The 24,580-nt window shown below is 42.2% G+C and overlaps 1 protein-coding gene and 1 long non-coding RNA gene across 5 annotated transcripts; one reads left to right on the top strand and one right to left on the bottom strand.

The window, feature by feature from the left end:
- The first annotated feature begins 1,504 nt into the window (after positions 1-1,504).
- LOC309716107 (uncharacterized protein) lies at positions 1,505-24,191 on the top strand. 4 transcript variants are annotated; one of them, XM_082549713.1, is made up of 11 exons: positions 1,505-1,854; positions 7,030-7,114; positions 15,768-16,062; positions 16,545-16,673; positions 19,213-19,272; positions 19,436-19,516; positions 19,600-19,625; positions 19,779-19,799; positions 20,208-20,630; positions 22,051-22,281; positions 23,155-24,191. In XM_082549713.1, the coding sequence occupies exons 3-11, from the start codon at positions 15,768-15,770 to the stop codon at positions 23,413-23,415; spliced, it is 1,527 nt and encodes a 508-aa protein (XP_082405839.1). In that variant the 5' UTR covers positions 1,505-1,854; positions 7,030-7,114; the 3' UTR covers positions 23,416-24,191. The 4 variants fall into 4 exon arrangements, with proteins under 4 accessions (XP_082405839.1, XP_082405838.1, XP_082405840.1 ...); XM_082549712.1 differs by lacking the exon at positions 7,030-7,114 and having other exon boundaries at positions 1,527-1,854; XM_082549714.1 differs by lacking the exons at positions 7,030-7,114; positions 16,545-16,673 and having other exon boundaries at positions 1,539-1,854.
- On the bottom strand, positions 3,861-7,002 carry LOC309716108. The gene is made up of 3 exons (XR_014279367.1): positions 5,587-7,002; positions 5,021-5,076; positions 3,861-4,875 (listed from the first exon to the last, which is right to left on the bottom strand). It is a non-coding gene; the product is annotated as an uncharacterized lncRNA (long non-coding RNA).
- Positions 24,192-24,580: the final 389 nt, after the last annotated feature.

Below are 24,580 nucleotides of genomic sequence, written 5' to 3'. Positions count from 1 at the left end.
TGCAGTGTTTCAGGCTTATTTGTTCTTGCGGGCAGCAACCTTTTATACAAGTACAGCTGAACAGCGGAAAATTCATCATCTGCAATAAAATAATTTATATTCTTCTTGAGGTTTTGTGTCGTGATCGTGGCTCAAGAGTTGTGAGTTTGCCAATCGGAAGGTTGCCGGTTCGAGCCCCGGCTCCGACAGTCTCGGTCGTTGTGTCCTTGGGCAAGACACTTCACCCGTTGCCTACTGGTGGTGGTCAGAGGGCCCGGTGGCGCCAGTGTCCGGCAGCCTCGCCTCTGTCGGTGCAGCTGTGGCTACAATGTAGCTGCCATCACCAGTGACCGAATGTTGTGTAAAGCGCTGTACAAATACAGGCCATTTACCATTTTACTTATGATGTAAGACGGTGAGGTTAAGTCACTCCATAACACAGCCCGTGTATTTTCACTATAATACCCGAGGTTATTAGATAATTTAAATGCCACTCTTACACAGAAACATTACAGTAAACATTCATGTTAAATCTGGAGGAATTACAGATTTATAAACATCATAAAGTGCTTCCACATTGTTCTGTAAAACATTTATACGTGTCCTTTACTGATCCATAACAGAGCTCCAACCTAGTGTGACAGGAAGCATACACATGAAGACTAGAATGAAGCTTTTTTCATTTCTTTTAATAAGACATGATTAAAATCACCTGATATTAAGTGTGATGCTTCATTTTCGCACCAGCAGGTGGAGTGGTGGATTGTTTGATGGCTGTGTTAAGATTGCTGTTGTGTGAGGAGAGGCAACAGGGGGTCCAGTACTGAACCTGAAAAACTGATGCAGCTCATTAGCTCGGTCCGCCTTCTCTCTATATGTATCTGCTCCTCCTTGTTCCTAGACCTGAATATCCTCGTCTTTTCATTCAGCTTCAGGTGATGAAATGGGAGAAACGTACTGAACTCAGAGAGAAACAAGCAAGTTAGCAATCAGCCATGCTAGTATTGATCCAATACCAACAACAACATATCGATATTACCAATATTTGGATTGATCCACCCCTTACACAACTTTCAGGTGGGCACAACAATAAAAAGGAGTCCCTTAAAGTTACCTTGCACATGGGAGGTGACTTGGTTAGATGTATTATGAGTCTCCACAAACTTTCATTCCTTCAGTGTGTCTGTGTTTGAGTATAGAGGTCTGATGTCCTTAACACTGTGCTCTGAATTTAATTAAAAGCATTTAAATGTAAACTGTAACGAGCACTGATACACAGCAGAAAACATCTGTTTGTGTCAAACTGGCATCAGTAATGAGTGTGCCATTTGGTTAAATGCCTCGACTGTCTTATCATTTCTTCATGTCCTCTGCTCACATCGCCGGTGGGAGGGGCTAACATGAGGAGAGGCATGGCAGAGAGTAATCCACGATGTGCAAATTATGAAATGAGGAAGCAGGAAGTGGGGCTCTGCTCTGTGGACAAGAACTAGTGACTGGATCGTTGCTCATGGGGGAGGAGACCTATTATTTCATACTTGGGGAGGCTTGTGCCACCTCATGCCCTCCTTTCAGACACACACCTGGTATTAAAAGCGAGCTCTCTATATAAACGATTTATTACACTTGCAACACTGACAGCTGCAATCACAACAGCTGATGAGTCATTTGTGTTACACTGCCCAGAAGACCATGCGCATGCGCAACTGTCTCACAGACGAGTCTGGTCGCAAGTTGGCTGTAGAACCATTTTTAAGGCGGTATCTGCCATTTGTTGGTATAACTCTGGGACGTGCTGGGACTCAAAAGTTGAATATCTCTCCCTGCTGTTGACAATACCTGAAACACACACACTTCAGAAGAAAACAAGGAAAGGTGAGCATTATTGAGAAAATGAATCTTACAGCAACAAATGCTCTCTCTGCGAGTATCACTTCCTGTTCCTACAACACTGTGGTGTTTTTGTGGATCTTATCTGCATAGCCAATTTAATTAGAAACCTATAGATAACTTATTTCATATTGTAATCTTTAAAGTGTTTTATCCAAAGCACACTCTCTGTTGATTCACCTGCTAGTTATATTCACAGTATTTACTCACACTGTTCATGTGTCTAACCGTTTTTCCCCACTCGGCGACACACCCGCCGGGGGTCCAACTCTGGTTATTGGTGATTCTGTTCTCAGACATGTGAAGCTAGAGCCGGCAACCATTAGGGGTGGGTTTTTATAATCGATTCATCGATTAAAATCGATTCTGGCTCGGATAACGTAAAATCGATTCATTAAAATCCTGAATCGATTTTTTAATATAAATTTATTTTGTCCGAAATGCCAGAATCTCTGGTGACATCTCACAAAATTTCAAGAACCACCAAACAGTAAATGAGAGCAGGTACAGGGATTCTGCACATAGACTTAAACACACAGCGCGACCCGCGGATCAGAATCAGTTAGATGTCGCCTTTCTCACAGTCGGGGCTGAAAGCCGACAGCTCGCTGATCCGGGTCCGCGCTTTGTGTTCACGCCCTTTATGCGCTGATTCTAAAGCTGTTAGTTTGATCTCTCTCCAAACAATATTGACCGAACCAGCAGCAGAAGAAGATCCGAACGCTTCACATAAACATCGTCATGAATTCACTCTTTTACTGTTTTGCTTCCATTGCGATGCGCAGCTCTCTCTCTCTCTCTCTCTCCCCCCCTCTCTCTCTCGAACAGTTTCCCTTTCTTCATTATTCGCTTGCTTGTTACGCACAAGTCTACCGTTGTTTACAGGCTGTCGGCCGCTGTTTTTTTCCCTTTTTTTTTTTTTTACATTCTTCCGAAAAGAAAACCTCATTTCTGCTGTTCAATACTGAACAAATTTAAACTTTTTAATATTATTCAAAATGCAAAACGCTTAGCCGTGTGTCTAATAAAACCGCTGTAATGTCAGAGGTAATGTTCATTAATTAATGGTTTTCTTTCGTTTTTGATGTACTGCAGAATATTTTTATAAAATCCCAGGCCAGGAAAATCACCTTCATGTTTTTCTGTGTTTTATCTTCAGCTACTTTGACACAAAGGCCTCTGCTGTGATGCTCACACCTGTGATAAAGTCTTGCGTGTGTCAGCTTCCTTTTTATAGATACAAAAATATGTAAATGTTCTGATCTGAATTATACTTCTGACTGTCAAAATTTCCCAGATTTAAATCGAATCGAATCGAATTAAATCGAATCGTGGATCGAATCGATTTGGGACCTTGTGAATCGGAATTGAATTGATTCTAGAAATCAGTGACGATACCCAGCCCTAGCAACCATAGTCAATTGTCTTCCAGGGGCCAGAGCAGGCGACATTGAAGGAAATTTAAAACTGCTGACTAAGAGTAAACGTAAATTCAGTAAGATCATAATTCACGTCGGCAGTAATGACACCCGGTTACGCCAATCGGAGGTCACTAAAATCAATATTGAATCGGTGTGCAGCTTTGTAGTTTTCTCTGGTCCCCTCCCCAATCAGACCAGGGGTGACATGTTTAGCCGCATGTTCCACTAATTACAGTAATACTTAGGCTGCGTTCACACTGCAGGCGAAAGCGCATCAAATCCGACTTTTTTGACCCTCTGCGACCCATATCCGATCATGGTGTGACAGTGTGAACGGCACAAATCCGATATTTTCAAATCCGCTCTGGGTCACTTTCATATGTGGTGCTGAATCGATACATATCTGATGTTTCAGAAAGCGACTGCTGTTTGATGGTCACGTTGCATTAAATCCGTCTTTTATGTCACTGACACAAGACAGACGCCAACTATCAGCGCCGGAGAAGACATCGCGAACGCTTCCTGACCATCCCGTGTAGATGTCAGTGAAACTGTTGGGAAGACAACGTGAACATTTTATTTGTACTGTATAATCTGCAGCTATCCTTTGAAGCACCGCTCCTCTAAAACAGCAATAAGGATCATTATTAGGTTATTTACATTATTATGTAAATAACAAGGGCGTTTTGATTTTGGCGTTGGTGGGGACGGATGATTCAACCATCGAATCCTGCCCTGTTTCTTTTTTCCCCCTTTTTGTCTTTGCTTCTTGATAACAAAAGGAGAAATATAGCCTACTTGCCTACATATGCTATTCTACCTGCTTTTAAACCATTTAAAATTACAGTTCATAGTTTTATATGTGAATTATATGATGTTAAATTACTATTAAACAAATGACTGACTAAGTATTTCAGGCTTTAGTTTACTGCAGCCATATTCCATATAAATCAGGTATCATACAAAAATAAAAATAGCTTCAAATACAGTCATGACAATAAAAGAATATGACTTGAAGGACTTAACAACATTAGTTCAGTTATAGTACACCAACATCTGTTATACATCAGCACTAAGGGAACACTGAATGACCTGCTGGGTTTTGTCCATAAAACTACTCGTCTAAGATGACCACAAAGTAAAAGATCTCTCAGCAAAATTATGCAACATTTTAGGCACTATTGCTCCGATCAAGTCAGTGAGCTGAGATTTTTTATTCTATACATGAACTACTGTTACAGCAACAGACATGGACTATTGGTGTCCCACACAACAACTCAATGTCCACTGTGTGAAGCAGCCAAACACAGGCCTGCTCCTCTCGTTAGCTGAGATAAACTGCTGGCATATTGGTTTTCCATCTATACTGTCCAGTGTCTCCTGGTGGACACACAGCAGCATTGTTTAATCTCATTCGAGTCATTGTTGACCTTAGCCATGTTTTTAGTCTTCTGAGAGCACTGAGGCTTCTTTCAGCCTCAGTACCTGCGTTTTATCCTCAGATTAAAATTATTACTATGTGCTTGATGTGCCTCACCTTTGGCCCTGGCTCCTCCCCTCTGACTGCACTAGGACATATTGCCACCTGATAAAATAACACATTGATTTGTGCCATATAAAAAGTGAGACGTGTCAATTCAGATTCTTTGTCAAACATACACTAATGAATCAGTTTACATCAGCAGCCTGACAATTGTCATGATAATAAATACCAGTTAATCTACAGTCACCTGTGCGCTCGCCTCTTCACCTCTGAGCTCCAACATGGCAGAGCTGCCTCTGTCACCTGACAAACAGGACATACATGACAATAAGAATAAAATGTGCAGCTGCTTCAGTGTTTCTGTCACTTTGTGCAGATCCTGACTCGTCAGTAATGTTTGTAGGCTGAGTGCATTTTTAAAACAATTTGTGCAAACTGCACTACAAGGTGGAATATTTGCAAAATCATGACTACCTCATGATATTTTGTCTCAAAAATGAACCCTATGAATACGTCAGTGCCATTAGGATGAAATTATTGTGTCACCAACATTTTAACGTTAGACATATAATTCTAACAGCCTCTGTAAACTAATATCCTGGCTGCTCGAGGCTCCGTTTTCTCTGACAGTTCCAATCAAAATTAGAAATGCTGCTCTGACACTGAGAGAACTAACAGTGCTGCCTGCTGTGCAGTTAGTTTCCAAAACACCTTATTCATGGTTACATACAGTTTTAGATGATACAGGTCATAGCCTGTAACGTTATTATGACGGACACATTTTATGAGTGATCTTGACTTTAAGAGACTTACAGGTTTATTTGAAAAATACTTTCTTTCATCCAGCTTCTTCCTCTTTGCTGCCGTCCTCCTCTCCTCCTCACAGCGCAGGTTTGCCGCTGCTAAAACTAAACAGAGCTCCCTGAAAGGCTCAGCCAATCACATTGGCCATATTTGTCACATGATGTAGGACTCCAGTAGAGGACGTAATTTAACTCTTTCTGCACCGCTGGGTGAACGAGACGCTGACAGATCGTTTTTTTCTTTCTATCGGGTTTGTTTTTCTTTACTCGAAGAGATCAAATTATTGGTGGGGACAATTCAATAATCGCTGGATATTGGTGGGGACATGTCCCTTCCGTCCATGCCAAATCTACGCCCTTGGTAAATAACAAAATACCTTAAAGCAAAAATTGGGAAACTTGAAGTCTTTATATTAAGGGCCATCAGTCAAACAACACTGTTTGCTCTGGGTCTAAACAGAGCGCGTCGTGTGTGACGTCTTCTTTTGCGCATGCGGGCCGCTTTGAGCGTTCACACTAGAGCGCGTTTGCTGTCGCATTTTATTTGTAGCATGAACAAGCAGACAAAACAATCGGATTTGGTCAAAAAATCGGAATTGAGCATTAAGACCTGCTGTGTGAACGTAGTCTTAGAGATGGCGCGATACCACTTTTTTTTATGTCCGATACTGATATCATAAATTTGGATATGTGCTGATACCAATATGAATGCGATATAGTCTATTTTACAATTATTAAACCCGATTCTTTTATCCCCATGATAGAACAGAGAAAACCCGACTCAGAATGGTCAAAACATTTATATAGCCTATTTTTTATTCAATCATCTTCCAGAAGAGAGAGCCCTGCACAGCCCAAAGCCAGTTGCAGAATCTCTAACATTAGAGCAGGGGTCGGCAACCCTAGGCACGTTTTTTGTAACGGTATAAACACGGAAAGGTGGTGGATTGGCCAGATGCTGGTCGGTGTGTAAAAATAACTCAGTTGTTCGGTGGTGGCATCGCGGAGCTTCCACAGATTCAGTAAAATTAACAAGTGGTGGAGGCCAGTAGGTGGATGAGAGGAAGGGGAGGCAGGAGGAGCAGAGACCCCAGGCGGCCGCCGGTCCGAGTGTCAGGTGAACTGAACTTCAGTTAAGAAGTTATGACAAATCGTCAACATATTACGTTTTCGGCTGCCCACCACCTTCCTAAATGACGACCTCGGAAAAATGAGCAAATATGAGAACCGTCTGGACTCAATCTACACATGTTCGCTCTTTTTCTTCAAATCGCTTACAAACACGCTATTTAACGTCATTAAAGTCCTGGTTAAGGTCAGGAATAAGGTTATGGTTTGGTCTAGAATACAGGGCTGGAACATCTATTACCGCGGGAGTGTCATTGCACTGGATTTCAGCCATAACCCTTTGCATACCATAAGAACGCCGAAGGTCTCCTTTCGCATTCCTCAGGAACACCGCGGGACGTGACAAAACGTCGGCATGTTACGCCTCGGGAGTGAGAACGGGCTGTTACTGAATCATCAGAGCTGAACAGGTGATGGAGAAACAGGTTTACCTTTTAGGTGACATGAATGAGTTGAAGTTATGAACTGTTTCTGAGAGACAAATAACACCAGGATCCTTTTCTAAGTAGCTGACAGCTGGTAACTGTGCAGGGGCGGATCTAGCAAAGTGTTGCCAGGGGGGCAGGTAGGGCATTAACAGGGAAAGGTGGGGCACAAAGACATACTTTTCTTTCTTATTCTCATTCAAAATATCTAGCTTTTATTAAATAATTATCTGAGTCTTACAACCAACGTTTTTATCTGATGTAAAATGTATAGAAATCATACATATACAGTGGGGCAAAAAAGTATTTAGTCAGCCACCGATTGTGCAAGTTCCCCCACCTAAAATGATGACAGAGGTCAGTAATTTGCACCAGAGATACACTTCAGCTGTGAGAGACAGAATGTGAAAAAAAATCCATGAATCCACATGGTAGGATTTGTAAAGAATTTATTGGTAAATCAGGGTGGAAAATAAGTATTTGGTCAATAACAAAAATACAACTCAATACTTTGTAACATAACCTTTGTTGGCAATAACAGAGGTCAAACGTTTACTATAGGTCTTTACCAGGTTTGCACACACAGTAGCTGGTATTTTGGCCCATTCCTCCATGCAGATCTTCTCGAGAGCAGTGATGTTTTGGGGCTGTCGCCAAGCAACACGGACTTTCAACTCCCGCCACAGATTTTCTATGGGGTTGAGGTCTGGAGACTGGCTAGGCCACTCCAGGACTTTCAAATGCTTCTTACGGAGCCACTCCTTTGTTGCCCGGGCGGTGTGTTTTGGATCATTGTCATGTTGGAAGACCCAGCCTCGTTTCATCTTCAAAGTTCTCACTGATGGAAGGAGGTTTTGGCTCAAAATCTCACGATACATGGCCCCATTCATTCTGTCCTTAACACGGATCAGTCGTCCTGTCCCCTTGGCAGAAAAACAGCCCCATAGCATGATGTTTCCACCCCCATGCTTCACAGTAGGTATGGTGTTCTTGGGATGCAACTCAGTATTCTTCTTCCTCCAAACACGACGAGTTGAGTTTATACCAAAAAGTTCTACTTTGGTTTCATCTGACCACATGACATTCTCCCAATCCTCTGCTGTATCATCCATGTGCTCTCTGGCAAACTTCAGACGGGCCTGGACATGCACTGGCTTCAGCAGCGGAACACGTCTGGCACTGCGGGATGTGATTCCCTGCCGTTGTAGTGTGTTACTGATGGTGACCTTTGTTACTTTGGTCCCAGCTCTCTGCAGGTCATTCACCAGGTCCCCCCGTGTGGTTCTGGGATCTTTGCTCACCGTTCTCATGATCATTTTGACCCCACGGGATGAGATCTTGCGTGGAGCCCCAGATCGAGGGAGATTATCAGTGGTCTTGTATGTCTTCCATTTTCTGATGATTGCTCCCACAGTTGATTTTTTCACACCAAGCTGCTTGCCTATTGTAGATTCACTCTTCCCAGTCTGGTGCAGGTCTACAATACTTTTCCTGGTGTCCTTCGAAAGCTCTTTGGTCTTGGCCATGGCGGAGTTTGGAGTCTGACTGTTTGAGGCTGTGGACAGGTGTCTTTTATACAGATGATGAGTTCAAACAGGTGCCATTCATACAGGTAACGAGTGGGGGACAGAAAAGCTTCTTACAGAAGATGTTACAGGTCTGTGAGAGCCAGAGATTTTCCTTGTTTGAGGTGACCAAATACTTATTTTCCACCCTGATTTACGAATAAATTCTTTACAAATCCTACCATGTGGATTCATGGATTTTTTTTTCACATTCTGTCTCTCACAGTTGAAGTGTACCTCTGGTGCAAATTACTGACCTCTGTCATCATTTTAAGTGGGGGAACTTGCACAATCGGTGGCTGACTAAATACTTTTTTGCCCCACTGTACCAACAAGACTGTACATCACTGTCACGACAGGGTTTGTTTTCATTCAAAGGCTTTATGGCTTTAATACCTGGGGGGCCGGTCTTTAGTCAAGCCCGGGCTGTTTTTTGTCCCAGTCCAGCCCTGGGCACGACACGCAGTGAATTAATCTGAGAAGGTGCATCAAAACATAAATGGCCGCGCCAGCGTTGCACATCGCAAATCAGCTCGCATAGACACATTAGTTGTGCCTCTTCTTAATGACGGTACCTTAACTAACAAACCCAAGTACCAGATTCAACTTGTAATTGGCTAAAAATAACTTGGTACTAGTAAGAGGGACGTTGTTAGCTTTCCACATTCCGACACTTCAAAAGCTTCAGGAGCTGTCCGCTCAGCATCAGCACCACGGAGATACACGGATACGTTCGTAGGCTTCAGACGCAATGCATCTTTGGGACTTTCAGGTGTTTAGACCAATGTTTTATTTTCTGATCAAACCAGAAAGCTTTAATGAGCAGCTGGATTTGTCTCGCATTAACTGGCTGAGTTAATGCCAGTTAATGCAACATCGAAGCAGCTGGAATCCACAGCTGTGCGTGCTCATGGAGCTGCATGTTCACCTGCTGGACGTCACTACTTGACAGGTTTAACTGTCTTCAGAACATTGCAGAGGCCTTATTGACAGTATTTGGCTCTACATGTCTGTGTGAGCAGGTTGAATGAATAAGTTCATACAAAAATTTAAAAAAACAAAACACTAAAGTTATTCTAATACACTTGTATGCAAAAACATACACTGCGCCCAAAATATTTCGCAGTTCAGCAATACTGATCTTTTTATTTAAACTTTTAGCAGAACTTTAAATCGAAATATTTAAACTAATATTCAAAAACTAATTTAAAACGCAATTTTATGCAGATTTTGAAAACTCTTTGGTTCTGAAAAAAGGAAGTGCAGTATCAGCAAAAAAAAAAATGTTTATATTCAACAACTAAAAAAAAACAGGTTGTAGAATGGACCCTTTTATACTTAAAGCTGAATATAAATAAACATGCAGAGTGTAAAGCAGTGCAAATGCAAACACAGCTTCATGACACTCATCTGTTATTAAGATGTCAGTGTGAGCTGTTTCTATCACATTTAAGCTGAGACTGAATTTTGTGTAATTTCTATACAGAACTTAACACAAGTATGAAAAAAAGTGTTTTTCATGGGGGGGGGGGGGGGGGGGGGGTTCGAACAATGGAACTGTTTAGCCTGCAGCACAGTTTTTTCAAAGTAAAACTTGAGTCTATCCATCGTACGATCAGACTTAGCCATGGCAACGCACAGACGTCCGAGCTCCAGAAATCGGCTGTTAAGCTTAACGTGAGAATGCTTTACAAACATTCAGAGATGAACTTACACACATGCTTTATTTCTCTGGTATAGCTTTCTCGGAGATGAAATGCCAGTTTGGCAGCACGTAGCGAAGCTCCAGTTGCTTTCAGTGTGAAGTAACTCCAGACCGCCGACAGGTCTCGTACACAACAGCCGCTCTATCACATGACGCAAACTGCTCCAGTGTGCTAAGGTCACTACCTGGGTTACGTCATGTCACAAGTTTTGTGAGGTGCTTTTGTGATATTTAACCTCCTAGGACCTGGCGTCCACATATGTGGACATCACATTTTGGGTTATTTAGACCAAAATACTCAATTTTGCTCTACAAGGGCCTGATATCCACTTACGAGGACATTATCCTGCTACTGTTCTATCAAAATTTTAAACGAATATCCTCATATGGCTCTTATTTTTCTTAAAAACAAAAATAAGGTAAAAAAAAAAATCTGGTAATTCTTTGTTTTTACATTCATCGGGCCCCAATATGTCCAAATATCAAAGAGAAATTAAAAATACTGCTGTGGAAGAGTTCGGGTCCTAGGAGGTTAAGGGACCGGGTTACATTTTTTATTTCTCCCCGATAGCCGATCCAGTAATTTAGGTCAGGATCGGACGGATACTGATATCGTATGTTGGATAGGTCCATCCCTAGTAATAATTACACATCTGACACCATAACTACCCTACATCACATCACAGACACCCAGTGAGACAGCATAACACACTCAAAGAGTCCATTAAAGTCATTTTCTCTTTTCTTTTCTTTTTCTGTCTGCACATGGTCAGCCAGTCATCCAGAGGTTACCAGCACTTAGCCTAAATATATAGTCAGTCTATGCTGTACATCTCATAGTGTTAAAGTCAAATCAAAATAAGTCATGTTAAGTTGTGTTAAAGGTGTCGTCGTCATGGGTCGGAGGTCTCCTGAAGAAGGGATATCTTTGTGATGGGTATGCATACATGGCTGATTGGGGTCTTAACCAGACCTGGCTTACAAGCCCTTTTTGGTCTAGCGCAGCTCCTTTGACTCTCCCAATGATCCAGGAACCACGAGGTGCAGAGTCATCCAACATGAGGACCACATCTCCAGGAACAAAGTTGTGTTTAATCCTCCCCCATTTCTGGCACTGTTGAAGTTATAGCAAGTGTTCTTTGATCCATTTTTTACAAAACAGATCAGATGTATATTGGAACTGTCTGCATCGTTTTCATGCATAGAGATCACTTTTGGAACTGGAACAGACCAGGTGGTAAACATGCGTTGGACTTGAGAAGAAGGAGGTGGTTTGGTGTTAAAGCTTCCAAATCATTTGGATCGGTCGATTCCAGTGTATTGGGTCTACTGTTGAGGATTGACTTGACTTCACAAAGAGCAGTTTGGAGTCCTTCTTTGTTAAATGCTGTGTCTACAGGGTGGAATTAAGGACCTTTCTGATGGAACAAATTAACCGTTCCCATGCTCTGCCATGGTGTGATCCAGTTGGAGGATTAAAGATCAATGTCACTCCCTTCAAGATGGCACATCAGAGATCTTTTCCTGATTCCACTCTCGTCTCAGTTTGCACTCTGCACCAACAAAGTTGGTCCCATTGTCGGAGCACAGGAATTGAACCTGACCTAGTCTTGCAATGAAACGTTGTAAGTCGTTAATGAAAGAATCAGTGTCAAGAGTTGAGGCGACCTCAATATGTACTGCTCTTATCGCCAAACAAGAAAAAATAACTCCATAGCACTTCACAAGACTTATCTCACGCTTCACTTCAAATAGACCAAAATAGTCCACTCCAACAAAGCTAAATGGGGGTTTCTCAGGGGTCACTCTGCTATCGAGCAAGTCAGCCATCTGCTGCTGGCTTGCAGCTCCATGAAGCCTTCTGCAGATCACACATCTCAACATAATGCTTTTAATCAAAGCACCAGCACCAGGAATCCAATATTTCTGATGCAGCTTTGAAGGCATGTGGTTCCTTCCACTATGACCCACCTTTGATGAATATGCTGTAGAATGGGATTCAATTCAATTCAGTTTTATTTATACAGTGCCAAATCACAAAAGTCGCCTCAAGGTACTTTATATTGTAAGGTAAATCGTACAATAATAGATACAGAGAAAAACCCAACAATCATATGACCCCCTATGAGCAAGCACTTTGGTGACAGTGGGAAGGAAAAACTCCCTTTTAACAGGAAGAAACCTCCGGCAGAACCAGGCTCAGGGAGGGGCGGGGCCATCTGCTGTGATTGGTTGGGGTGAGAGAAGGAAGACAGGATAAAGACATGCTGTGGAAGAGAGACAGAGGTTAATAACAGATATGATTCAATGCAGAGAGGTCTGTTAACACATAGTGAGTGAGAAAGGTGACTGGAAAGGAAAAACCCAATGCATCATGGGAATCCCCCGGCAGCCTACATCTATTGCAGCATAACAAAGCTATATGCTTTAGCAAAAAGGAAAGTTTGAAGCCTAATCTTGAAAGTAGAGATAGTGTCTGTCTCCTGAATCCAAACTGGAAGCTGGTTCCACAGAAGAGGGGCCTGAAAACTGAAGGCTCTGCCTCCCATTCTACTTTTAAATACTCTAGGAACAACAAGTAGGCCTGCAGAGCGAGAGCGAAGTGCTCTAATAGGGTGATATGGTACTACAAGGTCATTAAGATAAGATGGGGCCTGATTATTTAAGACCTTGTATGTGAGGAGCAGGATTTTGAATTCTGGATTTAACAGGAAGCCAAAACAGGAGAAATCTGCTCTCTCTTTCTAGTCCCTGTCAGGACTCTTGCTGCAGCATTTTGGATCAGCTGAAGGCTTTTCAGGGAGTTTTTAGGACTTCCTGATAATAATGAATTACAGTCGTCCAGCCTGGAAGTAATAAATGCATGAACTAGTTTTTCAGCGTCACTCTGAGACAGGATATTTCTAACTTTAGAGATGTTGCACAAATGGAAGAAAGCAGTCTTACATATTTGTTTAATATGTGCATTGACAACACATTCTCACTCCCAAAGCGTAACATTTTACGCTAGGTGACAAATCGTCTGTATGTTACACTTTCGGCCACCCAACATGTCCCTATGTTACGCGTTCAGAAAAATGAGGAAACATGAGAACCGTTTGGAATGAATCTACACATGTATGTTTATTTCACTTTAATCGCTTTGGAAAACACTATCTAACATGATTAAGGTTATGGTTAGGGCTGGAATACACAGCTGGAACGTGTATTACCGCCGGGAGCATCAGTCTATTGGATTCCATCCACAACCTGGTGGGTATCATAGGGATGTTGAAGGTTACCTTTCGCGTTCCTGAGGGACGCCTCGGGACCTGACAAATCGTCGGTATGTTGCGCGTTGGGAAAGAGAATGCTCTGGCGTTGAAGGACATGTCCTGGTCAAAAATGACTCCAAGGTTCCTCACAGTGTTACTGGAGGCCAAGGTAATGAAAGTGTACTTTATTGGTCCCCGTGGGGAAAATCCCTCTCTGCATTTAACCCATTCACTCAGTGAAGCAGTGGGCAGCCATTGGGCGCCCGGGGAGCAGTGTGTAGGGACGGTACCTTGCTCAGGGGTACCTCAGGGTAGCTGTTCAGGGGAATCAAACCCCCGACCTTCCGATCATAGGGCCACCACTCTACCTACTGAGCTATCCCATGCCATCCAGAGTAAGAATCTGGTTAAGATAAGACTTTATTGATCCCACGATGGAGACATTTTTGCGTTGGGATCAATAAAGTCTTATCTCAAAGTCTTATCTTAGATACCATATTTCTATGATTTTCAGGGCCGCGTAAAATAACCTCAGTTTGACCTGAATTTAGAAGCAGAGAATTAGAGGCCATCCAGGTCTTTATGTCTTTAAGACATTCCTGACAGCTGGATCACAACAGCTGATGAGTCATTCCTGTTACTCCCCCTGTTGAAAACAGTTACAAAAGAAAAAAATGGAAGTTGAATTTGACGTACGTTCATCACCTGGATGCCTCGGCTCGACTTCTCAGCTAAAGAAAGTTTGAAGTGAAATGAACTGAACACGCTCAGTGTGAATGTTCTCAGGAGTAAGAACATTAAAAACATTCCCGGGAGTGTCTCGAAGGCAGAGTCCACCTAACGCTGAGTCTGACTGCTCTCTGAACCTCTGCCAACATCTGGAGAACATCAAGAGATAATGTGGCCATTTCAGTCACATTTTCTGGGTTAATTTAAAAATTGGGTGTACCCTGCCTCTCGCCCTATGACAGCTGGGATAGGCTCCAGCGCCCCCCGCGACCCTGAAAAGGATAAGCAGATGCGAATGGATGGATGGAATTTAAAAATTATTTAAAATTATTTAAAATTATATGAATAATAACTGAGCGAACATCCAAACTTCCCCTGCTCCTAACTCAACCTTCTCCCTTGACTTAGGAGCCTTTTTATACTTCAGTCATTCATAAGTCAGAGAGAAGTGGCTTCATAAACAGAACATATTGTTTCAAAGAGCCAGTGTCTAAAGAAAAATTTAAAGGCTTTCAGAAAGCTGGAGAACTATTGCTCAAGAGCACTTCAAAAAATTACAAGAAGGTCTGGCTGCTTGGAAGCAAAATATACAGAAATGAGGGGTGGCTCTGACCTTTGCACAGTACTGTGAGTATATATTTCTAAAAGCAATGCACACATTTACACGTGTGGCGTAGTCACAGCAATAATTTCTGTAATACTTTGCAGGACAGCATCAGGAGCTCATCTTATTTTCCTTTAGCTGGAGCTTACTTTTTTAGCAATAAAGGCATGAACTTTTTCTAAGCAGATGATTCACTCCTTCATTAATTAATCTCAGGTTATACGGTATTAAATATATTATAGCACCAAATAGAGACCCTACATTAATAAAAAGAAAACAGAAAAGTACCAGAAAAGCTGGTACTTCAGCTTATATCACTACCACAGACCGTATAAAACAGACCCGAGCTTGTACGTCCTAATTGCTTACTGGCTCACGTGAGAATAAATTTAGATGCAGTTTGACCCACTTCAGCCACCAAAAAACACCCCTATCAGAAAACAGCTTACCGTAGATACTCAGACCAGCAGCAGCTTACAAAGACAAAATATTCATATTGAGCAGAGTTCAGTTTACTGAGTCAGCTTCCACAACTGTTCCAGTTTCTCCTGTGTCCCCTTTTGAAAATTAATTGCCCACCCCTTTATAAAAGACGGGCCTGCTGTGACATTACACACTGATTTCATTTCATTCTCATTTTTGTGAACTTTTGCGTTACATTAACAATTATTGAAATAAAGTTTAAAGGAGAAAACGGTAAAAACTAAAATAAACTGTAGTAGTAGCTTTCAGATAAATGCACTGACGTAAAAAGAAATGTGTTTCTGCTTTTGTGTCGCAGATGGCAGCGATTTCAGAGAAACAGTGGGAAACAGCTCTGACTGAAATCCTTGCAAAGCTGGATGACAAAGAGTACGATAAGATGTGGGAGTTTGTTTCGAAAATCCCAAAACAGAAGAAGACGAAGAAATTAAAAAGAGAGATGCCCCAAAAAATCATTAAGCAATATGGAGTGAACGAGTCTATCCAGAGAATCAAGAAGGCAATGAATAAGATAAGGAAAGACCCTGGAGTCCAGGACCTGCTGCGCCCCTTTGTGGACCAACTGAAGAGCAAAGCAGAAGCTGAGAAAAAAGGTGAGTTCACACCATCCCACATAGCAAAATTGGCATGGTCCAGCTCTGGTCCACACAATGTGCTTACACATGGCCCACATACCGCAAAGAATGACGGCCCTTTAGTGGCCCAGATCTGGTTTGCCAAAGGTGGCCCACACATGGGCCAGCACAAGGCCAGTTGCAGACACACTGTTGGTCCTTTGCTGGCCCATGTGTGGATTACCTCTGGCAAACCTGGTCTGGGCCACCAAAGGGCCGTCATTCTTTGCGGTATGTGGGCCATGTGTAAGTTGTGAGCAGCCACGGGCCAGTTGCAGACACACTGCTGGCCCTGTTCTGGCCCAGAACAATTTCAGCTCTGGCCCCAGATGTCAGCTTAATGTGTACCTTAATAAAGCCATGTAATAACAACATGTACATAATAGTGCAAAAGTAACATGACAAAACTGTTCAGACAGTGAATGAACAGATTCTTATATAGCACTTTTCTACTCTCCTAGATTACTCAAAGTGCCCTATACAACATGCCACACACTTCCTCTTAACTGAGTGCTGCCTAACTACATTCATACACACAACATGCAGACTGGAGGAGCCAGGGATCGAACCACTAACCTTCCAATCAATAGGTGACCTGCTCTACCGCCTGAGCTACAGCCATCCAGTGCCAAAGATGAGCAAACCCTCACTAGGTTTTGGATAAAGCGTACACTCACAAACTTGTCAAAACTGCATTTGAAACGTTGGCTACCATAGCAGTATAGTATTGCAACATGGCATTTGAGTGTTCTAACTAAAATAGGAACATAAACAGTGGCCTCGTTGCCAGACCTGGCCCACATCTGGTTGACATACACCCTGCCATGACACCAGTCAGTCAGAAGTGCCAGCTTGATGCCGGATCCCGGCCAGGCCTGTTTTCTATGAGCCTGGGCCACATAAACCAAACCACAATCGAGCCAGATGTGGCATGCCATCACATAAACAGTGCCATCTATGCCAGGCCTGGCCCATATCTGGATGACATATGTCTTATCATGCCAGAAGTCAGCCAGCAGTGCCGGCTTGATACCAGATCCGGGCCAGACCTGCTTGCTATGTGGGATGAGGTCTGGTTAATATCAGGCTCCTGCAGAAGGTCTGTGAGTTTCATGATTAATGCAAGTGATCACAGAAAACAAGGTGCTTTTCCAGTTTAATGTGCTAACGTTAGCAAACATTGTTTTAAAATGAGAACGCACTAACTCGGAACTGACACGACTCCCGAGTAGGGATGGGTACCGGTATCTGGTGCCATGATGGCACCGGTTCTGACATAAACGGTAGTAACCAGACCGAAAAGCAGCGCACATTTCGGTGTTTTTTTTTCCTGAGATGTCATACACTTTGCATACCAGCCAATCATTTTACCTTTGCAAGCGTAGTAGGCGAGCCCAGGTACGTATGTTCTTTTAGAGCAGAGCTACAGATTAAAAACGCCCAAGGCAAAGCAGTCAAAGTCTGGCTGTACTTCACAGCAAAAGATGCAAACTCAGCAGCCTGCAACAAGTGCTTTAAGCTGATACTGTGATACTGTGCAAAGGAGGTAACACCTCGAATCTGATGAAACACCTGGCGACGCATAGCGTTTTTTTAAAAGCAGAGAAATGCACCGTATTTGATAGCTTGCTGCGAGACCTCACACCGAGCACATCTACTGCGGGTGTGGTGCCTGTCATCAGACCCGGAGTTAGCAACATCCCCCAAAAACCCGAAGAGGAGAGTCCTGGCCCCTAGCCCTGCCAGTGTAGCAGAAATGATGAGGATGATGATGCAGCAGCAGCCGTTCTTCTCTGCGTGAGTAGCTTAATGTTGTTCGTGTGTAATTTACGTTGAGTAGGCTAACCACGTTATTACATTAATGCATGTAAGGTGAACTAGCAAACACCATCATAGCTACATGCGGCTGTCTTCTTGTTTGATGGCAGATGCTCCCTTCACCCTGGCCAAAAAGGCTAAAATGACCAAAGAAAAAGTGGAAAACAGTTAAACATGAGAGGTTTTTGGACAAAGTTTGTGTTTTTTCCATTGTTTAAGCACTGCTTCCAGCCAAGAGTGATACCATATATGCCCCATAGCTGCAGAAAAGGCTAACATTGTTATCTTTTTACAAAAACCAGCTGAACATGAGAGGTTTTTGGACCAATTTTGTGTTTTTTCCATTGTTTAAGCACTGCTTCCAGCCAAGAATCATACCACATATGCCCTATAGCTGCAGAAAAGGCTAACATTGTTATCTTTTTACAAAAAACAGCTAAACATGAGAGGTTTTTGGACCAATTTTGTGTTTTTTCCATTGTTTAAGCACTGCTTCCAGCCAAGAATCATACCACATATGCCCTATAGCTGCAGAAAAGGCTAACATTGTTATCTTTTTACAAAAAACCAGCTGAACATGAGCGGTTTTTGGACAAAGTTTGTGTTTTTTCCATTGTTTAAGCGCTGCTTCCTGCCAAGAGTGATACCACATATGCCCTATAGCTGCAGAAAAGGCTAACATTGTTATCTTTTTTACAAAAAAACAGCTAAACATGAGAGGTTTTTGGACCAATTTTGTGTTCTTCATTCTTTAAGCACCGTTTGAGCACCGTTTAAGCACCGGCACCATTTCAAAAGTACCGGTTTGGTACTGGTATTGGATAAAACCTAAACGATACCCATCCCTACTCCCGAGTTCTGACATCCGAGTCTTGAGGTATCTGAAATGCAGCATCAAACCCTGGTGGGGTTTGCTGCTGCTGTCACCTTGCAGGTGGTCCATAGAGTTATGGATACTCCCTGTAATCATGTTAGATGTTAGCATCCCATGAGCCACACGAATCACCTGGGAGGGATGTCAGGATGGATTCCAGGTGGACTTCAGAAACATCTTCAAGCTTCTAAAATAGAAGAGCAGCTGCTTTCAGCTCAGGTGCATCACCTGGATGACTGAGACCCCACACAGACAAAGATCAGTTATACTCCTAAAGCTACTTTGATAGTGGTGACTGTCTGTGACCATCTGTGGAACAATGCATTTTATTCCAAAATAAATAAAAAATTGCACATCATGTAAACCAGTCAGATTTATAGTAATAATAATAATGATAATCTAATAATCTGTGTTGAACTCTGAAACATTTCTTTTAGGAACGAAGAGGAAACTTAGTGAAACTGATTCAAAGGCAGAGGATATGAAATCTGAAGCTGGTGAGTGAACATACTAAAAGCGTGACACTGGGTCTGCTTTAGTGTTAGACACAACCTGCTGAACTGCATCTTGCTGGGATGGTAGACTTGCAAATAACGGCTGAACTGTGCTTGATATTTACCTGTTTGAAGGTGGGGTTATGATGAGATGTGTGTGTTACAGGTAAGAGCAGTGCTGCAAGTGATTCTTTCGATGTAGAGCAAGAGGCTGAAGGCAAAAATGATGGGAAGTTGACAGCGAAAGGTCAGCTCTGTGAAACATGTTAACACTTCCTCCAGTAACAAGAGAACAGTATGAAAACTCACCGTTTTATTTGTTCTTTATAGACGAACCGGGGAGATTGCCTCAAAAGGTAGCAGTTATTAAATATGTCAGTTAGGTTAATGAAATATTTCACATCATTTATCAAAGCACCTCCAGCAAACAACCACACATCCATAAACGTTAAGTTTTTCCACACTTCCATCATGACAAACTGAGCATTTACACACAGTTTCTTTTCCAGGACAGGAAAAGCCAGTCATGGGTGAGCGGATTTCTCTTAATTTCCTTTAAGTAAAACAACAGGAAATATTTTTCCTTAGACCTGATCACTAGATCAGGAATGAAAAATAAACTCCTTTATTTTGGTGCACTTCCTGTTCAGTGTTACCTGAATCCTGTTTAAACATTACAACTTTTAGTGGGGCTCTCTGTCATAGCAAGGCAGTGGTGGAAATAAAACCATGCAACATCCATGTATTTACAAAGGTAACAACCAGGTAATAGTGTAGTGACTTTTAGCTGACTAATGTTAGAATGAATTCTGTTTGATGGGACAACAGAGCTGTTAATGTGTGAACAAATATAAAGATCAGTAATAGAGTAATATTTTGGTCAAAACCTGCTAGGCCACTATCAGGGCTATTACTTTTGTCTCTCCATCTGTGTTCAGAGAATATCCATTGGCGAACTAAAGGCCAGTGGTAACCCTGGAAACAAAGCAATTGGTGGCAAAATCGTGCAGAAATCTGGTCTGCGTACATATCAAACCAAAAACAAGGAGAAAAAGTTTTTCTTTAACCTGGGGGTGGCCGATGAAACAGCCAGTATTAAAGTGATGGTGTATGGAAGAGAGCGCTACCAAGACATCCAGGAGAAGAGCTGCTACCTGTTCAGAGAGGTCATCATGGAGGGAAATGACATTAAAGTCACCAAATTAAGCAAAGTATCGAAGACACCACAGATTGATGTTCCTGAGAATCTGGAGATGGAAGCTCGGATGCTCATTGATTTCCAGGCTCCAGTTTTCTCCATCGAACAGGCCAAGAGATCAGCGGAGAAGACATCAGTGAGTGTTAAAGGAAAAGTAACAGAGGTAAGTGTGAACAGATATTCTGCAGAACATTTGGGCGGCCATTTCCTCACAAGCTCAGAGGGGTGTGCTATGAAGCCAGATTAATGTGTTAGTGAGGTCAGCTGAGCCTGAAGTCTGAGTTTTCAGTGTCACAACAGTGTTTGTATTTTTACCGGGATGAAGCACTATCGCTAAATTATGCTGAACACATCACCTGGTCTGGAGCAGCTGATGTTCAGAGTGTCGGTTTACAGTAACTGGAAGCTCCGTGTTTTCTTTGCAGTATGTTTAATGTGTGATGAAGTTACGGCAGCAGATTGCATGTATTCATATTCACATGGTGATGCATTAAATGTATAAATGTTTTATTTTGTTCACTGCTGATGGAACACTTAGAAACTGACCAGTTACAGTTTTATATTTATTACCTAAAATTCCTGTTTAAACAAGAAAATTCCTCCCAGTCTGATCTGGTAACAGCCTGAAGAGATTCCCAAGTCTCATTTGACTTTAAACTGTGTGTAGTTTCAAGTCTTGGAGGTCTACTGTGCAGCTGTCACATTATAAACAGGAGCACTGAGTGGTGATATAAATATATTAATACATATGTGCCTCTTTTACTCTTCTGTGTGATTGTGATGATCAAATCACCTGAATGATGATTTTCTGAAGCATTACCTTTGTCTGATTTGTGGCAACAGTTTATTGTAAGGCAAAGACGCTACAATACTACAGAGAAAACCTCAACAATCAGGTGACCTCCTCAAAGTAAACACCTGCTCAGTGTGACAGTAAAAACTCCCCTTTAACAGGAAGAAACCTCTGTGACTCAGGGAGGGGCGGCCATCTATTGTAACCGGCTGGGGGTGAGGGGAGGAAGTAGGTGGTGCTTGATCCATTTTGTGCAGAAGAGTCACATGAGGTATTAATCACGTGTGTTTACCTAAGTATGCACGGCGCTCGAGGCGGAGAGGCAGAGTTAACAGTTGTGATACCTGTTATCACAGACTGGTTTTTCTGGCTTTATTGAGCCAGCAAACAAAAGAAAGCCTGACTGTGGTCCAGAAGTTCGGATTGTTGAAATATGATGAGCTTTAAATTCCTTTTAAACTTGAACTGAGTGAAGAGAAGACCTGTCGATATCTCCAGCTCAGCTTAAACTACAGCGGGCTGATGAGCTGTGTGGATCTTCTGAAAGATCGACTCACCTTCACAGCAGGACCTCTGTACAGTCACTTTTCCAACGATAAGTTCAGCTGCTGTTAACTGATTAGTTAAAGCTTCAACCTTTCATCTAAATATGTTCACTTCCATCTCTAACAAACAAACAACACAAAAACCAAACAGTTAAAGTCCATCTTTCAGATTCAGTCTGTGATCACCGATTATGGGATTTGAGTCTCTGTATCCTGAGTTGTTCACATGTTGTTGCTTTGTGCAGATCGGCTCCGTTGAAAACACCAAAGTGAAGAACAGACGAGGAAAGACAGGCAAGCAAGATTTTAAACTTGAAGACAACACCGGTTCAATCAGGATCACCTTGTGGGGTGAAGACATCAAGCATCTCAGCGGAGTATCATGTGGAGACGTTGCCAAGGTGACCAACGTAAAGACCAGTCTCTTCCAGGATTCAGTATCGCTGAACTCAACAGATTCCACCAAAATTTTAAAGGTAGCTGCTGGTTTTAATCCAGGCAGCGTGTGACACACAGACTGCAGTAACATGGGTATCTTTGATGACTCTCTCAGCTCTGTACAACTCTGTTTAACCCCCCCACACTCTTATTCTGAGAGTTTATTTTCCACTAACCAGCAGGTCATCAGCAGAATCAGAATCAGAATCAGAATGGGGTTTATTGCCAAATGTTGAGCAGGTTTACAACATTAGAAAATTGCTGCGGTGCTTCAGTGCAAACATAGTGTCATAAATAGCACTTAAATAGATATGTACAAATAAAAGTAGGGATAAGAATTAAAAGTGCTACGTGGAAAGATATGTGCATGAGTGCAGGTGGTGATCAGTGCCAAACATGGAATGATACAGTGAACACAGCGTAGGGTCATGTGTTAGTGGTGGGAACAGTCATATGGTTATTGTTCATGTGTCCAACAGCAGAGGGGAAGAAACTGTTCTTATGGCGAGAGGTTCTGGTGCGAATGGACCGGAGCCTCCTGCCTGAGGGGAGCAGGTCAAACAGACTGTGTCCAGGGTGAGAAGGGTCAGCTGAGATCCGAGCTGCACGCCCCAGTGTCCTGGAGGTGTACAGGTCCTGCAGAGATGGGAGTCTGCAGCCAATCACCTTCTCAGCAGAGCGCAGGATTAGAGACTCACTGAAGGCAGCCAGTCATATTTCTCTGTCATTTACTTAAAAGCAGCACTCAGAAAGAATCTGGTCCTAGTCTTAATGGCAGTGTGGGGTTCTTCTGAACCAGTCATCGATGCCTCGTGAGCTCTCTGTGGTTCTAAATGTCGGGCTACCTGTCGACCTGTTTAGCTTTTTAGCTGTTTATGAGATTCTCAGCCTGTCCTGATGTTTGTGTGCAGGTTCAGAGTGCTGCAGTCCAGAGCGTCACCATCGAGATTATCGGGATCATAAGAGCCAGCGGGACGCAGACTGAGTTGGAGGCGGAGCTCAGCCATAACAACGAGGTGCAGCCGTTTGTGGTGGCTTCATCCCTGCTGGCAGGAGCGTTGGGTGTCAGCCTGGGGGGCGGCTTTGAGGACAGGTTGCTGAATAAAATGCCGTTCTCAGCAGATGTAGAAATCAAAGGAAACCAGATCATCAAAATTAAATCCGTCAAATAGAAGTAAAGATGGCGTCCACTGTTCAGGCTGGGCTGCAGCCACATGATTCATCTATTTTTACTAAAGTTGTTTTTTTAAACTGAATATTTTTAATATGATTCCTTAAATCTATCATTTAATGTAGAGGACATTTCTGATTATATGATGTCAGTTATTCTTTCTTTCTGTGTTTCTTGCAAATGAGTTTTTTTCTGTTTTTATTCTGATTTGAGCAGAATATTCATAATCATCATCAGTCCTGGAAGCTCAGGAATTCCCGTGACTACACCACCTGGTGCTGGGAACGTATCCATTGGAATAAAAAGTCAAATGAACTTAAGAATAAAAATAATAATCCATCTCTGAAAAAAAAAAGTGATTAATGGTTTTATGCTGAATATTTGTATATTTGTACTATTACCTGAGAGTAGCTGAGAGCATGGAGAGGACCAGCCATTATATGAAACTTTATCAAAGTATGTAATGGCTGACATTTTATGCAGTTCAAATATTTCATTGTTATGGTACTTTATGTATTATGGCTGAAAATGTTTGGTTCTATAGTTATTATGATTTTGAAGATTTAAAAATAAATCTCATAGATATTATCACTAGAATAATATAGATCAAGCTACTCAGAAGCATATAAATCATTAAAATCTTACATTCAATTCAAATTCTCGCGCAGCTGTAATACATCCATATGAAAGCATCTACTTCTGCCTGAAAATCAAACCCCGTCTTTTCTATACTGCGTTTTTTTTCTGATTAAATGTTCTGATTTTGTCTGATTGCAACTTGGTGTCAGATTTCTTACCATTGGAAAGTGTACACTTAAACATGTTTTAAAGGTCTTCTTGTGCAAAAAAATAACAAGGCTGAAGCTCCAGCTGTTGTATGCAGGCAGTGTAAGAGCAGAACTCTTCAAACAGCTCGTCCTGTTTTTCTCGTTTTTGTTCCAAACCGTTTCTCACATCTGTAACACGGCGCCATTTTATCAATTTAATTGAAAGTATCTTAACGTTTAGCATCTAACACTACATTTATGATGTAGTTGTGTCACACTAACATCACTTTTCTGTTCAACGCCTGCTGCTTTGCCTCAGCCTTCCACTCAGACATGAGGAGTCAGAGAGTAATGGTAAATGGTCTGTATTTGTATAGCGCTTTACTTTAATCTAGTATG

Source organism: Aulonocara stuartgranti (genome assembly GCF_965226115.1).
Source record: "Aulonocara stuartgranti genome assembly, chromosome: 10".
NCBI classification, from domain to species: Eukaryota; Metazoa; Chordata; class Actinopteri; order Cichliformes; family Cichlidae; genus Aulonocara; species Aulonocara stuartgranti.
This window is presented reverse-complemented; position numbering and strand designations above follow the sequence as displayed.